At 49.6% G+C, this 16,623-nt stretch overlaps 6 protein-coding genes across 6 annotated transcripts; 2 read left to right on the top strand and 4 right to left on the bottom strand.

Annotated features, from left to right (window-relative positions):
* Positions 1 to 238: 238 nt before the first annotated feature.
* Positions 239 to 1,731, bottom strand: DEU56DRAFT_511137 (DUF757-domain-containing protein). The gene is made up of 9 exons (XM_041346579.1): positions 1,405 to 1,731; positions 1,319 to 1,329; positions 1,221 to 1,251; positions 1,107 to 1,159; positions 908 to 1,048; positions 765 to 853; positions 682 to 710; positions 459 to 604; positions 239 to 406 (listed from the first exon to the last, which is right to left on the bottom strand). Exons 1-8 carry the CDS (start codon positions 1,450 to 1,452, stop codon positions 491 to 493), a joined length of 516 nt encoding a protein of 171 aa, XP_041205566.1. The 5' UTR covers positions 1,453 to 1,731; the 3' UTR covers positions 239 to 406; positions 459 to 490.
* On the bottom strand, positions 1,715 to 3,449 carry DEU56DRAFT_819523 (uncharacterized protein). Its single transcript, XM_041354024.1, has 5 exons — positions 3,351 to 3,449; positions 3,159 to 3,297; positions 3,013 to 3,106; positions 1,990 to 2,953; positions 1,715 to 1,940 (listed from the first exon to the last, which is right to left on the bottom strand). Exons 1-5 carry the CDS (start codon positions 3,371 to 3,373, stop codon positions 1,802 to 1,804), a joined length of 1,359 nt encoding a protein of 452 aa, XP_041205565.1. The 5' UTR covers positions 3,374 to 3,449; the 3' UTR covers positions 1,715 to 1,801.
* Positions 3,450 to 3,466: 17 nt separating this feature from the next.
* Positions 3,467 to 6,346, top strand: DEU56DRAFT_819522 (uncharacterized protein). The gene is made up of 2 exons (XM_041354023.1): positions 3,467 to 3,789; positions 3,846 to 6,346. The coding sequence occupies exons 1-2, from the start codon at positions 3,511 to 3,513 to the stop codon at positions 6,069 to 6,071; spliced, it is 2,505 nt and encodes an 834-aa protein (XP_041205564.1). The 5' UTR covers positions 3,467 to 3,510; the 3' UTR covers positions 6,072 to 6,346.
* A 2,261-nt stretch (positions 6,347 to 8,607) lies between these two features.
* On the top strand, positions 8,608 to 9,470 carry DEU56DRAFT_758472 (uncharacterized protein; the record flags this gene model as incomplete). Its single annotated transcript, XM_041350235.1, has 3 exons — positions 8,608 to 8,717; positions 8,741 to 8,927; positions 9,006 to 9,470. The coding sequence occupies 3 exons, from the start codon at positions 8,608 to 8,610 to the stop codon at positions 9,468 to 9,470; spliced, it is 762 nt and encodes a 253-aa protein (XP_041205563.1).
* Positions 9,471 to 10,099: 629 nt separating this feature from the next.
* On the bottom strand, positions 10,100 to 13,415 carry DEU56DRAFT_915541 (kinase-like protein; the record flags this gene model as incomplete). The annotated part of the gene is made up of 12 exons (XM_041357753.1): positions 10,100 to 10,293; positions 10,351 to 10,510; positions 10,564 to 10,697; positions 10,753 to 10,989; positions 11,036 to 11,497; positions 11,549 to 11,763; positions 11,823 to 12,386; positions 12,439 to 12,578; positions 12,628 to 12,686; positions 12,736 to 12,928; positions 13,028 to 13,243; positions 13,296 to 13,415. The coding sequence occupies 12 exons, from the start codon at positions 13,413 to 13,415 to the stop codon at positions 10,100 to 10,102; spliced, it is 2,694 nt and encodes an 897-aa protein (XP_041205562.1).
* Positions 13,416 to 14,646: 1,231 nt separating this feature from the next.
* On the bottom strand, positions 14,647 to 15,616 carry DEU56DRAFT_819500 (uncharacterized protein). Its single transcript, XM_041354022.1, has 3 exons — positions 15,516 to 15,616; positions 15,311 to 15,461; positions 14,647 to 15,260 (listed from the first exon to the last, which is right to left on the bottom strand). Exons 1-3 carry the CDS (start codon positions 15,563 to 15,565, stop codon positions 14,742 to 14,744), a joined length of 720 nt encoding a protein of 239 aa, XP_041205561.1. The 5' UTR covers positions 15,566 to 15,616; the 3' UTR covers positions 14,647 to 14,741.
* Between the last annotated feature and the right edge of the window lie 1,007 nt (positions 15,617 to 16,623).

Below are 16,623 nucleotides of genomic sequence, written 5' to 3'. Positions count from 1 at the left end.
CATGTCAGCGGGTAAGATAACTTCGCCACCGTGAACATAATCTCATAACTCTTGGAGCAAACAAAAATATGTTATGGGCCTGAAGGAGGATTGCGGCAGGGCTGTAAATTAGCGGAGAAAGCATAAATATAAGCAAAGAGGGGACGATCGATCAAACCATTATTATGACAGCCGGATGCTCCAAGGTACTTACTGCAGCGATTGTTGAGCGTCATGACAAGCGTGGGGGTAGAGTGGACGAAGTGCCCCAGGTGACGTCGTCGGGCTGTGGATAAGGCAAGGCACTTCGACGCCACCAAGGGGCGAAGAAATTCCATCATCAGATGCAAATATGAACGAGCAGACACCCTGGGTCTGAGAAACACACATAATGCCCGCACCGCTGTAATTAGTCCTACAAATTGTCCTAGATGATGTTCATCAAGGGGGTACCCATCATTTGGAGCCAAGTTACTCACAAAGGTTACACGACACTGAGGAGAAGCAGTGGCTATGATGTGCCGTTTTTCTTCGCCGCCTTCTCCTTCTTCAACCTCTCCCTCTCGGCATCTGCCTTGGCAATTTCGTGCGCCCCGTCATTTAGACCGAGTCGGTTCCGGGCAATCTGGGGGAATAAAGGGAAAGTTTTCATTAGTAAAGAAGCCGTAAGACCATCAGTAATTTTGATAATTCTGAACTCACCTCGATGGCATAGAACTGTATTCGTGTGACTAGACGTCATCATGTTAACATCAAGGAAGGGAGTAAATCAAAAATCAATCTACCGAAGATGGTGTTCGTTTCCCCATACTCTTGCCTTGCATCTGTGCGGATGAGAGATCCAAAGTTGTAATCTTTCACTTTCTTTTCATACCTGAAATTGGGTTGAATTCTGAGCTGACTCGTAGCGCATACCAATAGCACTCACACTTGACAAAACTCTCTCCACTTCTTCTTTCCAATCTCGCTCTTGAGCCAGTCCTCATCGAGCTTGACGAGCGGTGCATGACCCTCCACGTTAAACTCAGGGAACGCCGACATAGTATGCTCGTATATTTCGTCGTCCAGCCTGTCCACTAAAATGAGCCGCTGCATGCCCCGATTGGAAGAGCGATGTTAAGCCTCACTTTGTCAATTTGAGTGCACGCGGAGGAACTTTCTCGAGCAGATTCCAGTACGTCTTCCCAAGCCATGATGGCGTCAGCCGCAGTGAAATTTTGAATACCTCGAGCTTCCCGCACCTGAGCATGTTCAACCGCTTTCACTGCAAATCTGCGGAGATTGACGGGGTCCGCATAGATCAATCTGCGCTAGACGCCCAGTTTGTTTCGGCACTCACTGCTTCTCTATCTACGCTCATACGAAGCAAGGAGAACGAATTATGTCCATCAGTACAGGAAGGTCGTTTGAAGACGATTGGTCTACCTCGATGAGATTCTGAGCATTGTTAGGATCAAAGCTTGAAGTCGACATTGTGTTTCTGGGACTTGGAAAGTTGATTTGTAGGAACTAGCGGACGGAGAGAAAGTCACTGCTCGTGAAATGAATGTGTTCGCGGGCAGTGAACGCGCTGATCGTGACCGACAACCTTTGGCTACGTCCCTCAGACGACGAAAATGACTAGGACCTTAGGGTTAGGGTTCGAAGATAGTGATAAGAATAGCGAGCAAAGTTGGTTGCCAGTATGTGTAGTCTCTTTGTCGTTTCTACTTTCCCAGACCCAGTAGAAGGGCGGTAGCCGTTTCTTCTTTATTATGTTTTGGTTGTGTCGACATCTCCCAATAACCTTTAAACTGTATTTCTCGTAAGGTATGCAAGGTGATTAACTCCTAGAACTTGTTTTTGATTTCTTTTCAACGCCTACACCAAAGCGTTTCAACTTTTCAAAATACTTTTGAACGCGACTCGCAACCTGGCGTGGTGTCCGGCGACCACCCATGGCCTGGGAGATTTTTGCCCATCTATAACGGCTTGAGTATTTTGAGCACAGACGAGATGATGAAAACTCACCGATTGCGCTCACCATCTGGAATCTCCTCGAGGAGCCGCTCGAGCAGGTGCTGCTCAGATACTGACCATGCCTGCTTATAAGTTTCGGGTCTTGGCTTGTCTGGGTCTGCTTTTGGTTCCAGTGCGGGTGGTGATGGCTCGGCTTTGCCCTTGTGGTTAACATCCTTGACATCAGCTGAGTTACGGGAGCGTTTGCCGAGAGTAGAAAGAGGGGGGATGGTGATCGTCATGGATTCGGCGTTGGTCTTCATGTTAGTGTCGAGCGACCGAGGCTGGAGCTTGAGAGATGGCTTGCGCGAACGGGAAGATCGACTGAGGCTGTCAGACTTGGTGACAAGGGATTGTCGTTTATTAACGGTCGAAGTGTGTCTCCTGGACCATGATGCTAAAGGCTGAACAAGCTCTGGTGGTGCTATTGTGGATGGGGTAGATGGGACAGTCGTATTTGTGGAATCATCCGCATCCATGGATGTACTGTCGTTGCCTGATGGCCAGAGGCTGCTCTCGCTGATATCAACCTCCCCACTTTCATCATCTACATCATTCCTGACAAATACTGCGTCAGCCACCTCTCGGTTCTCAGCGACGGCGTCATATGTAATCTTTCTCTCTTTGAGTTTCTGTATTTTTGCATGTGCACGCTCACGCCTGCGCGTAGCTGTGAAGGATTCTTGAACAGGTAGTGATTTGGTTTCTTTCTCTTCCTCCATGTCTTCGTCCTCGGATAACGTAGGCAGATCTAGACCGGCATGGAATGGAGATGCGTTAAGATTAGAATTAGACGTAAGATATACTGCGTTATCAGGGTCTAGGCTTCCCAGGACTGGGTCGATGATGATTCGCCGTGCATCTTTGACGAATTGTTGGAGGGCGGAAAGAGGGGAATGTTGAGTGGTGTGCGGCACGCTCCACTCCGTGTGTGTAAGACGCTTTCGGACCGCAAACGTTCGTAAAGGTGTGGGGTCTGCGATGAAGACGGGATTTCAGATTGCAGGAAGGCAAATGAAAGAGCAAAACCCCTACCAGCCGAGGAGAAAACCTGCCAATGAAGCTCGTTCGCAAGGGGAGATGCGGAACACTCATTATGTTCCGACAACCTCAAGTCAGGAGTATTGAACTATAAAATAATGATGGAGGGCGAACTATCAAGCACGCGGTGAACTGCATACCTTCGAACCGATATTCTCGGTGAAGATCTTGGGTTGGCTAAGCGCATCTGTCCTCAGTTTCCTAAGCCTGTCTATATCGGCCTCTGCACGACTGAACAAAGACTTCTGAGTCTGTATGTAGGCGGACAGCGCCTCGAGCCTGTCAGAGTAATAAGTCGGCCATGTGCATCAAAATAATAACAGCGGGCGTACGTCTCGGCGCGTCTCGAGTCCATGTATGCGATATCGTCCAGTTCATGGAATTAACTCTCTCTGAGAGTTTGCACGAAACCAATTGTAGCAAGTCCCAGTCGATTCCTCTATAACGACGCCATGCCAAATTTTATTTATTGATGTCGCTGATGTGACTATTATGGTACATATTTCTCACGCCTGCAGATGTTCAACTGACCATCAAGTTCAACCGAGGCCAGAGGACTCTCGTCGTCGTCCGAGACGGCGAGCCCGCCTCCTTAGCTCACCGTTCACAATGGCGTCCCAGATCGCTTCATCTCACTCAATCGCCAACACTGCATCCTCCACGTCTTTATCACCCAGTCTCGCCAATCTGAACGCCCTATCTTCCCCCAGGCCTTCCCAGCAGCGGCGCATGACGGCTTCAGCCCTGCCACCTCCAACATCGTTGAACCTGGTATCCCTTGTTGATTTTTTCTTGCTGCTAAATGGGCAACTGATCGCGTCGTACAGCCTGAACCTGTCTATGGTCATCCTGGGCACGCCCCAGCATCACCCCGGCGGCCACCATCGCCCCTACGCAACGAATTTACCCACCGAAGATTCTCAAACGGCAGCCACTCCGGAGATGATGATGATGATGACGAAGAAGAGGAAGATCGCACGTGGCCTCGCAGCCGTTCCCCTACCTCTGCCTCAGTCACTCAGTTCGCTGCGCAACTCGCAAACCGCGTCAATTCCTTCATCAGTCCCTCGGTAACAAGCAGACCTCTTCCGTCTGACGAAGAATTGGAAGCTGAAGCTCAGAGAGAGCGCGACAGAAGTCGACGAGAAGCCGAACGTATACTCACACGAGAAGCAGAAGAAAGGCGGGCTGTGGAGGAACGCGTGCTTGCCATGATGAATAGTTCCCCGCAATCACTTCCCCCTCCTCGAAGTAGATCGCAGACGCTACCAAACCCCCCCTCTCCTGCGCACTCTCAGAAGGACAGTAGCCCCAGTTGGTGGACAGCCGCCAAAGCACGCTTGACTCCTACAAAAGATAAAGAACCTCTCACTCCAGCCCAGCAAGTCATAGAAGAAACTAAGGCTCGCGAAAAGGAAACGAAGAACACTAAAGGAAAGGACAAGGAATGGCCTGCCTCTTCTACGAGCAAATACACCAATCCCGCTTACCTCAACTTGAAAATACCACCAGGTGGCCCTCCCCCTCGCACGTCGTCTCCTACTTCCCCGACTCCAGTCCGAACACCTGTAAACCTATCCCCTGCCCGTGTCACACAAGCTCCGATCAATCTCTCGCCCGCCTCAATTCAGAGAGGAACTTCTCCAGGCGGCTCACCTGCTCGCGAGCCACCTCCACTTTACGCTTCGTTCACACCCTCGGGTACTCTGGATGTACCAGGTACACTGCTACTAATTGCGAAGCGCTTCGAGAAGCTAGAGAGATGGAGTGTCACCCACGTGCGTGCGCTCGAAGAGCGTATGGGTGATGTTGAGCGCTGGCTGGTCGACAAGGAAAATCAACGCAGTACGGAGAGGGAGTCTTCAAACACCGAGAAGCCCTCTCATGAGTCTGAGCTGGCTGCTATTCGAGGAGACGTCACTGAGCTACAGTCTCGCACATCAGAGCTCGGCCGAGAGATGGCACGCCTTGCAACATCTCCTGCCGTTATCTCCTCTAATGGTGCCATCCGTAGCTCGCCAGTCATGAGCACCGCCCCTCCGATGGAGTCGTCCATCGTCAGCCCTCATGAATCCACCTTCTCTAGCACAGCTGACGGCACATTCTCCGAATTTTCATCCTCTAATACTACTTCGGCTCTAGAAAATATACGCAGTCTCTCCACTCCCCGCCGTGCACCATCTCTTACAGCTCGCGAGTCGACGAGTCCACCCCTCGCTCGTGCGTCCACACGCCGTACACCATCAGGGTCCAGGACGCGTCTTCCATATCCAACGGGCGACTACACCAGCCCGGGAGAACTAATATCCCCACCTCACACTCCAGCTAGTTCGCCTCCACTACCGGCACGTCCTACATCTATGATGATTTCGGGATTGCCAGCTTTATCCAGTCCGTTGGAACTCCCCGCTGCACTCTCTCCGCCTGGTCAAGTGCCATCCCCTAGCCCGAGTGGCCTGCCCCCTCCCAGTATGCATAGCCCCCGCCGAGGCAGCGTGAGTCCTTCGCCTATGCAAGCAGGGCGTAAGCGATACACCGTCGCCCTTGGAGGACCCATTGTAGCACCCGCTGAAGCTGAGTTCGACTACGAGAGCGAGCCTTCGGGCTTTGGCACACCATCTTTCTCCTCTGCACTGGAGAGCAGTGACGACGACGAAGATGACCAAATTGCCGCAGATAATACCATAGGGAAGAAATCCGCGTTCCGTGCGATGACTACTGCAAAGTTTGGTAGCGGTGATTTGGCGAGCGCTGCGCCTGGTAATAACAGCCCAGGTAACCGTACCCGCGCGCAGTCCACATATGCTGGGTTCGCGAATCCACTGCAGAGTAACCAATCGGTGTCTTCACAGTCATCACACCGTTTCCGATCGCAGTCCATTGACTTCCGGTCGGATAGCACGTTTGGTGGCGACCAAGCCAAATTTGTGGATCCGCTTGTTCTGCGGCGGCAGGAGAAAACGGAGAAGGGAAAGGGAAAGCCTCTAGTGGGTCCAGGAAAGAAGGTTCCTGTAGGACAGCTCGTGGCGTTCTTTGATTCAGAGCGTCGCTGAGTGCGCGCTGTTATTTTTGTGATGATGTTTGACTTTCACGCTTCCATCTCATGACCTTGGAAATCTGATTATTTCATGACTGACTTGATCTCAGAATTATTTCATGGTTACATACCACAGTAATGGTTAGTTTTCGTTCGTGTAATTTTGATTGTTGCTATCGTTGCTTTTGAGCTAGGGGTTTACTGCTATTGCAAAAGGATAAACATGCATACTTGCTCAGTTGGTACGATGCCTTATGCTTGTGTTGTCATGCTTAATAATTATCCGTCGCAACCAATGCGCAACAGTAGCAAATTGGGAACCGGGCTGTGGGTGTGGGCAAGGGGCATCACAATATTAATGCCATCGTTTCGTCCAGTTTCGTCACCCTGTAAGTCAATGACGAAGCAAAGAAGGACCCTGTCGTTCAACAATTAACATTCAACGGCACATGCACAAATTGGTGGTTCAAAGAAATGTGCCGTATATCCGAGTCGGCCGCCCCAGCATCGGCAATACGTTTGAGATAAAAGGGCTGATCCCAACTTGCTTATGACCCAAGATGAGGTTCTCCAGAGCTTGACGCCACGAGAGGGGTGGTAAGATTCAGGGTGCCTTTCGCTGAGATAGCGGACATGCAAAACGAAGGTACAGGACGTGTGCCATCGCCCCGACACTACTGCTTCGCGGAGAGAGAGAAAAAATCTACACCCCTGGCCAGAAGGTACTGAGGCCTTAGCTAATGCCCGGTGTGGCGCAAATGTCGATGCGGCGTCGATAGGGAGGGAAAGCGAACAAGCTCTCGATACGCCACAGGAGTAAAGGGACTCAAGAGCTGGTATTGGTAGATAGTATTACCTAGTCATTAGAGAACTCGCAAACATGGCCTGTATGGAGAGTTTACAGCTTCGGGGCCCCCCAAGCGATTGATGGAGCATTCGCCTATGGTTAGAATCCGCTGTGCTCCGTGCGTCCAGCAATTCGTGTTTAGTGACCATATTCAAGAGCAGGGCGCCCGGGTTCCTCATACAAGTGGAGAGCAAGAGTTGCTCGCGTCTATCCCCAGAGTCCTCGATAACGGGAACCATGAACCTTGCAATGTTGACGATTCGGTATCTTCGTTTGTGTGTGCATCAGTCCCGAGACTCTCAACACAGTGCAAAAAATAATTCGCGAGAGTCCAGCGGGCGGAATTGCAGGGCAATATTCAGGACCGAACACGAGAGCTTCCAGAGTGATGTGTTCTTGGAAGGGGGGTACAGCAGAACGACGGTGAATAACGAACGACAGTTGCATGTCTGGATGGCGGTGGGATAACAGGTTACCTGCTAGAGCCCTGTGATGACAGAGACAGAGACATGTGATGATAACCCAAGTGCTGCCGTGATCGAATGGCTGGTAACTAGCGGTTGGTGAAAAGTTAAAAGAGCGGTGAGTGAAGTGACTGATGCTCATGTTCTGGAATGTCATAAGCCTGGTTTTCCCCATCAAGGAATGTCTTGGATCATGTTATGGAAACCGCCGAACCCCCCCGTTTAATACATGCACAATCCTGCTGCTCAAGGTACCCGTGCGCTGTTTCTTACTTATACCAAGGCGTAGATTTGTTCTAGAATGCCGAGCGGAGTCTCCGTACAATTTGACCCAGTTTGACCCTCGGCATAAAGCCGGTTCATAGAGGTAATTATCACCTCCCGCCTGGCAGCATGAAGGGAAAAAACGTTGTGAACGTCCCTTGGGCCACATGATGGGCGGAGTCCTATTTTGTCATTGGTTGTGAGAACGAACCAGGTTCATAAGGCAGGGTGAAAGATGATATATCGGAGCGGAATGACTGCGGAATGTCGGAGATAAGGCAATAAACTGAATTTCACCTAGAATCGTGTGCATGGAAGTAGTGACCGATGGAGTGATAATTGGAACGGAACATGGGCCTGAAGCACCCCATAGTATCCCAATGTTCGCGTTCCAGTCAAGCTTGCAGGACACGGATAGATGTTCAAATAACCTGAACAATCGTTCGTCATAGTCCGTCGTAGTCGGCCAAGCTAACGGGATTGGTATTCAATTCATCCTCTGATAAACTCCGCAGGCGAAAAATCAAGTATGCAGTACATAGAGTTCAGACTTGAAATTCGCAAGGACACCGGCTTTGAGTCCGGTCTGGTCTGACTAGTTGTTTTGGATCAAACATGAGTTCAGCATTGGCTAATAGCAGATATGCATACCTCGTGTATTGGTCCAAGTCGATCCGAGTCTGCACAGCTACATGGTATCTCATATCACAATGAGGCGCGTTAATGTGAAGCTCATTGGCCACTTACTGAATGACTAGTACCCTGGTCTTAGGTTGCGCAGCTGATAGAGGTCATGCATTCATAGGAATCATCATGGCGGTGCGGGGCAACTCATCGAAATTGGAAATTGAACTTGCTATTCCTGAATCGGCTTAATATATCTCGCCGCAGATAGGGGTCACGTGGATGGCTAGAAATTGCCACCAGACCAGACTCATAATGACATAGTGCTCCCAGTTAACTCCCAGTCACCTACCATGTCGCAAAGAATGTCTCAACCTTTGTATACGGACAATCCTTCAAGCAAATACGCACCTGGAGAAAAGGATGACAGGCAAACCCAATTGATCTCTTGCTGGCTCACTTTGTTCTAAATTCTTCTCCACTCAGGTCACAAAACCATTCCCAAGAAATTATTTCTTCCAAATCTTTAGACTCGCAGGAAGAGCTTATTGCATGCTTGGAACGGTTTAAGGACTTGATTAAAGATAATCTAGCAGAGGAAGAACTCATAGATGATCCCGCCGAGGTTGTTCTTGACAGGCTTGCTGTCTCACTTGACTGGACGCTAGTCACGGTAAGTCCAAGTCCCAACAGAAGTATGGATACCCTTGTTCCATCCCTGATCACACGTGCTTTTGTCCCACAAATTTAGGCCATGTTTTTCATGATAACAGGCATGTTGTATTTGCGATTATCCGCTTTCGCAGCGTTTGGGAATGCAACCACGCATCAACTGCTTTTGCAAATGACCCAAATCACGAATGATACCGCGACGAATAACGTACTCCTCGCGCTGTTGGAGCAAACGTCGCCTGAATCGCCCCCTTACACGCTCTCCCGCGAGCTCGTACAGACCAGCGTTCTATCAAGTTGTCTCTTCGCAACCCTCATGATCCTGGGGAAATTCTTCATGGGCCGTAATGGGATCAACCTGAACATGCCATATCGTCGCAGGTCTCGTAGCCTCCTCGAGTCTCGGAGGCATTCTTTACTTGGGTCGTCGCCAGACACATCGAGGCGGCTCATCCTGATTCTCAGTCCATTGCCAAATACCTTCCTATACACCCAACTTCTGCTTGGCATAGCATTCGTCGTTTCGCATTATCTTGCTGTGTAATCCTCCTCTTTCTTCGGAGCCATCGCCAATCGTTCCTTCAGTTTCTCAACCCGTCTTCCGCTGAACAACACTTCCCACCACTTCGGTTTCTTGCAACTTTTTATTCAAGCAGGCCTTCCCGGCTATAGCAGGTCCTCCAAAACTCATGCCGTATGTTACTATCTTGCTAGTCCTATCTAGTCTTACATTTATAGACAAAGGAAGATAGTTACCTTTTGCAACTATTCGCGCATGCGAGTAGTTTCGCTGTCACCCACGCGAGGTATCTTGTGTACATTCGGCTGGTCCAATTCCATTCTGCACTATGTACTACATATCCGTCTCTTAGCATCAAGCGCCGCAGTTGGCGGCCGTATGCATTGTCCTATTAGTAGTCATACGATAGTTATGACGATAAAACAATCAATGAGGGAATATAGAAGTCCTGTTCATAAAAAAGTAGACGGGTAATTGCATGCAATACATAAAATACCATTAAAATACACCAGTGTAAAACATGTTCGTGCGGATGATGCATCAATAACAAAAGAGCGGGGTATAAAAATGCCCTGCAAAGAAACCAATAATATCTAGACGACAATGGACACTAACCAAATTATCACTAGTACAACTAGTTAACAACGGGATTGCTATGTGGGTGACATAGCGGCTTCTTGTTGTAGCTGCTGCTCTTGCACCTGCTGGACCGCCTGAGGGTCCCATGGCGGGGGGTACCGGGCATCCACGAGATTCTGATCAGCAAGCGCATCCCGTAACCGATCCCTGTTGTTCATGCCCATGCGCGCACGACACCGAATGAGACGGAGCTTCGTTCGTGTGATCCCTGACACGTTATCAGTTTCAACTGGCTATACACAACACAATTAAAGAAAGGCCGCACAAGTAGCGATGGTAGCACGGTCCTCTTCCATAAAAGGATTCTCGGTCTGAAGGTCATCTTGGAGTGTGTACAGGCACCATAACGATTCCTCGTATAGCTTTTCGCATTCGTCTGGGGCTGTTGCTTGGTCGAGGAGCTCCTTCCGGGCTGCGGTACGGCTCTAAACATGGGATATGAACTCCAGCATTCCAGAAAATGAAGGAAAATGCGTACGAGGAGCAGGGCACGGTCGTAGACCAACTGATCGAGGTATATCTTAGGGCCATCATATTGCACTGGGAGCCAGGTCTTCACCAGTGCAGCCCGTTCACTACATTTAATGAAGTGCTCCTTGAACCACGACAGAGCTTCATCCACCGCATGAGTACTGGCCTGCACTCTCGATGCGAAAATAGAACATACCGTCATCGAACCCTTCGCTCACCTCGAATTCACCATCAGGGTGGCGCATCCGAAGGTGCTCTTGGAAGTTCCACAGCTTGTCGATCCCTTTCTGCGAGAAAGACATGAGTAGCATGTAGACGGCAACACACGTCACAGCATTGTATTCGGCTTCTTGATCCGCGTTTCGCCGCCGCTGCGCATGTCTCTCAGGCTCGCCTTCACGTCGTAGAAACTTCGCTGGATCAGGTAGAGGCTCTGAGAAAGGGTCAGCTTTGTATACAGAAGGGTATGGGGTACGTACTTTGAGGTACAGCCTTGACATACTCATACATCTCATCAGCCCAATGCGTGAGGAAATCTGTCTTCTGTGCAAGTTCTTCCAAATCCGCAAGAAGTTCGTCTTCCATTGGGTCAATTTCTGTCTCTCTTTCAGAGGGAGTCCGGAGAATGAGTTGTGGACGCCGAGGGGATGAGGAGCCGCGGTAGTGGTTAGAGCCGGGAGAAGTGGGTGATTTGGGTGTCGATGTACCAAAGAGCTTGCGGGAGGCGAGAGAGAGGGCGCGACTTAAAGCGTTTGTAGCTGCGCGCGTGGGTGATGATGATAGCGGAGGGGCGAGAGGGTGGGGAGGCGGTGGAAATGTAGGTATTGGTGCGGATAGCGGCGAACCTGATGGAGATGATGCTGTGTGGTCGGGCGGGCCTGCTTCGCCGGCGAGAGGTGACAAGGGAACGCGCCGATCCCGCAGCGGTCGTCTGTTTAATTCTGAGGTGGATAGGGTCAGCTTACAAAGCGATAACAAGGAACATAAACTACCATCAACGGCACGAGTGAATTCGACTGTACGTGGGTCGACAAGAACGTACTCCTTCCGGATGAGTCCATCTTCCTCGGACTCTCCTGGAATGATGGAACCTTCAACCGCAAGTAGTTTCGGCCCTACCCTTTCCTTTTCAGGATCGGGTGGATTTGAAGGGGTTCGTATTCGATCGACGTTGGTATTCGTTATCTGTGCTCTCCCAGGTGATGTACTGATTTTTATTTATTTTCAGGTCATCAAGATGCTCAAGATAATGACAAAGACCCGTACCTTGTCGGAGGGATGACGGACACGTCCTCCGCAGCAGCATCTCTTCTCCGGAAATGGAACTTGCTGGGCGGGATCATAGCCTTCGGATCAAGCACTTCCGGTGGAATGATTCTATGATGTTCAGGAATCTGTCCAGGAGGGATTTCATCGACTTCCTCTTCTTCTACTTGCGTCACATTTTGTGATGGCAGTTCGGGTGCAGGACGAGGAAACTTGGACTTTGCCAGTGCTCTGCTCTTAAAGAATTCCTCAAAGCTGGCGCGCTCGGCAGGCTGCCGCCTGAGCAAGGCACGGATCAAGTCCTTGATATCAACGGCAACAACTGTAGGTTCTTCTGTCTTTATTGTAGGTGGGGTGGAATGATTAGAAGATACACGAGCAGGATCCTCGTCTGGGAATTTGACACCTTTGGAATGTTCGATCTTCTTCAAGAGTTCAACGTGGTTTTGGGCCCGGAAGGGTGGTTTTCCAACACACATCTCGTACAACACCGCGCCAACGCTCCACAAGTCAGCTTTCGCATCGTATTTCTCGTATCGCAATATCTCGGGAGCCATATAAAGACTGTGAATGGCGGTTTTCAAGTTGAGAACATCACAGTGGTAGGGAAACATACGGTGAACCACACAAGGTCTCTGCCATCATAGCATTCGGGAGGGAGCGTGCAAACCCGAAATCGGCGACCTTAAGTATCGGGACGCCCAAAGGATGTCCCTTTGCAAGTTCCTCTGGTGATGCAGGATTCAAGAGCAGATTCTATACACAATAAGATATCGGATACCTCGTATTGTGTGAACGAACATACCTGGGGCTTGATATCCCTGTGAATAAGGTTTCGTTGTCGAAGAAATTTCAAGGCACGTGCTTTACAAAGATCAGATCAATGCAAAGTAGGGGAGCTACCATCTCTTACCGAGCTGGCGCAGGAAACTCCGCACGACAATCTCGTCTAGACCGCCCGTTCTCGGATGAGGGTAATATTGAAGAGCAGCTCCTGGTGAGGGTGCGTACTCTAGCCCCTCGACGCGACCGCGTTTCTTTATGTAATTTGTTAGGTCGCCACCGGCACAGTACTCCATGATAAGGTATATGTTGCGTTCGGCGCGCTAAAGACAAGGTGATTAGAGAACCGGTGAAAGGATATGATAAAAAGTGGGCCATTCATAATATGCGCTTAGATGAAAGAGAGTGGAAATAAGAATGACCAAAGACAACTCAAGGTTGTCCTGCTGCGACACAGCAACAACAGGATGGTTTCGCGTAGATAGAGAAGGGGTGCTCACAACAATGTCAATCAACTTCGTGATATGGCGATGAGATAACGACTTCAGGATCTCAATTTCGCTTTGCAAATTATCGAACAATTTTGCAGTAAGTATATCTCGTCGCACAGACTTGATGGCGACCTGGTGGTGAGTGTCCTGCCAAGCGCCGTGTTATCGCAAAGAGCTAGACAGACGAAATGACACGCACCTCGTGGTATCCTTTATAGACAGTTGCAAAACTTCCCTTTCCGATATCGCTCACTATGATATACGGACGTGATTCGTCGTCCTCGACTGTCCTTCTGGGCGTGGATTTATCTGAAGCCATGATAATGAGTTGGTGGCTAGCACAAGTCAGGTATAGCGGTAGCCCGCAAAAGCAGAGGCGCTGAGCGCCGTCAGTGTGTTATGAAAGAACAATAGCAATCTGAGAGCAAAGGTAAGCTGTAGGGGAGAGCACTTAGGGAGTGCCCGCTTGTGCTTACTTCGTCCAAATTGGGAAACCTGAGAAGAAGCACCATTCTGACTAAGCTTGTGCTGCTGGCAAAAGTCACAAGTCCAGTGCCCGGTGCCGCAGAACTACTACCACAAGCAGCATAATCTGGAAAAACACCAATGGCATCATGGGCTCTGACTTGTCTGGTTACCCGAACTTCGTCTTCGAAATCTGCTGTTCGGCGTCGTGTAGCCATTTTGCCTATGGCCTTCTGAACAGGACGATAACTATTGAGGTGGCTAGTATCCCCTGATAGAAGGTTTTGGCCGTCTGGTGTGTACGTTTTTATCTTGACTGCCATATAATTCTGAGAAGCGAACGACCTGCAGATGGGCAATCTCGAGTGATGATTTGCTACTAGACATTCTACGTATGCAGGAACCATAGCAAGACTGGTGCACCGTCACTCGATTGCACAAGCTTGCATCGCCTCACTCTCACCACAGGGCAACTGATAGTGAACACCAACTCAGGTCAGTAGAATTAAACTGAACATCTAGTTAGCTCATGCCAGCCAGGTTGTCAGCAGGCTTCGTCGTGCAACGTGCAACCCCGACAACAACTGTTGTTTTCCACCTGCATTCACGCTGGCGGGAATGCATATAACTTGTTTGTTGTTCTATGTGGGACGGCTGGCTGTGACACACATAGACTACCTCACATACAGGAGAATGACGCTTGTCTTCCTGTTATTTGTCTACAGTTGTCTACCCAGGGAACGTCAGAATATTGATATTCGTGCACCGCGATCAAGCCGGATTGACTCAAAACCTACTGGAAATGCTATCATGACAAAACGCCACGCAACATGTCAACAGTCCGCTCAACAGCAAAAGTTAGCGCCCAAACTAAATCAATTTCATCCGAGGTCATGAATGAATCCCCACATTCATTGGACAATTTTTGGTTGTCTCTCGTGTTAGTCTTGCTCAGTCCTGCTTTACCTCCAACCTGGTACTCGAAGTCAGAGTCTCCCTAATGCTGAGGTACAGTACACTAGTATTCGCATAGTGCTAAATGGACGCTTTCGAGAGTTTCTGGTGTTCTCGGCAGACAGTCTTTCGTTTGAAAAGAACTCCTCGCAAATTATAACTTCAAAAGGGGAAGCGCACCCTCAGCAAAATTAAGAATTAAGAATAAACTACCGTACAATTAAAACTAGGACGTGAGATGTTTTTTGGTCACGTAGAGGACAATCGAACACCAAAAAGCGAGTACCGTAACGACACCAGTTGCTAGGAGCGGTTGCCGCCCAAAGAGCCAACATAGTGTATAGAGGGCTTGAGATAGACCGAACCAAATGGGCAACGTATTTGACCACGACAAGACGCGGTCCCGTACATGTTGAGGCCAGTCGTACAATGGTCGCCGTTCTACCTGCACACCGTTGTCCTCACCCGTACTCATGCCGAAGTGACCTAAAGCCCACTTCCCGAAGATAGTGGCAACCACAACGAAAGGGGGGACGAAGAGACACGCGTCCATCACCCCTTGTAGAGCCAAATATGTGAACGAAGGTGCTGAGAAGACCGAAAGGAATGTTCGGCTCGTGAACGTGCCATTGCTAATGGTGCGGAAGATGTCGTTGACCCCAGCTACAAGGGTTGTGTGTCTGGTATATAGGCGGAAGCTGGGCTGCATGGTGGCGAATTTGTTTATGAACGCAGTAGCAGCAGCCTAAATGCTAATGTTTCAGTTGCATTCTGGAAGGAAAATTCGAGACTAACGCAGAGTAGGAGGGTGTTCATTAACCCGTCGAGACTTTTAATTCTACGCTCCTCTTCAGCGAAAGATTTCGCCTCCCGTAATTGTTGCTTCAGCATTTCAGCACCGTCATGGAAATCGGAGACAGATTCCTGGGAATCATCATGATGGATCCTAGGAGGTATTTAACATAGATCAAGATGTTACATCACTCGACCGAAAACTTACCCATCCCCCGCCCCATCCTGACTGTCGAGCTGGGTTGGATAGGCGTCCATTAGTTCGCGCACCTAGTTGCTGCCCTTGTGAGGGTCGAGAGTGAAACCTCTGACGATGCTGGAACGTTGTGACATTACCATTACGTAACGCTTAAATCGGAGATTGGCTAATTCAAAAAAGGCAGTTGTACTTCCCAAATATAGCCATGATGACACGACTTGCCCGCAATCACAGACGACGTCGTTGACGCACTTCTAAACAGCCAACATAGAGCAATCACCGTACGCTTGCCGTACGCAATGGATAAGGATACGTTGGCTACCAATGTCTCAAGTAAGTGTACTGATTTGGGGTCTCCAGTTTGACGATTTTGCATTTTTGCACACATGTACACTCAGTAGCTTAGGGTCTAACATGCCTGGAGACACAAGCCGTCATTGTGTTTGACGCTTCAGGAACCTGGGGTCAGTATTACTAGTCTCGAATCCTATTGGTTCAGAATCTGCATGACTTTGGATCGTGAAACCTCGGACTCCTGGCAACCTATCATCTCTTTGTGTCTCACAACTACGAATGGCGGGTAAGTGCATGGATGAAGTGTGACTCACGTGAAGATGCACTCATCTGACCCTCCCTTGATATTATTTCGGTAAGTACACTGCACATTCTGCGTTCAGAAATGTACTGTAGAAGTGTGTGCTTGGTGGGTCATTTGTTCGGCGCGAGGCGAGGCTAGCGCTCGTAGACTGAAGAGGGTTATGCCAGACATTCTCAGATCAGGCATAATGACATACCGTGCGCAGGATCCCAATATCTGTGTACTTGGGCTTGGGTCGTTTGAGGGCGTCCTGAATTGGAAGATTCGTCTGTGTTAACTTGGTACATTGCGCGCTTAGATGAGACCCGCATGTTCTCCTATAGCCCATGCTGCAAAGGCATCGGGACCGATACAGTGTTGACTCTAGCGCGCCGCCACGGACCTGTTCTTGGATACTGTCCGAAGATCATCATGATTCCATTCTGGATCGGTGACGCAGACTTATTCCTTGAGATACTCCAACACCAAGATGTTAGTTTCACTTTGCGATTCGCGATTCGGTACAACGGCAGACTTACA

Source organism: Suillus clintonianus (genome assembly GCF_016758775.1).
Source record: "Suillus clintonianus strain FC179 chromosome Unknown DEU56scaffold_69, whole genome shotgun sequence".
In the NCBI taxonomy this organism is placed as follows: domain Eukaryota; kingdom Fungi; phylum Basidiomycota; class Agaricomycetes; order Boletales; family Suillaceae; genus Suillus; species Suillus clintonianus.
The sequence above is the reverse complement of the archived record's forward strand: the minus strand, read 5'-3'. Positions and strand labels throughout refer to the sequence as shown.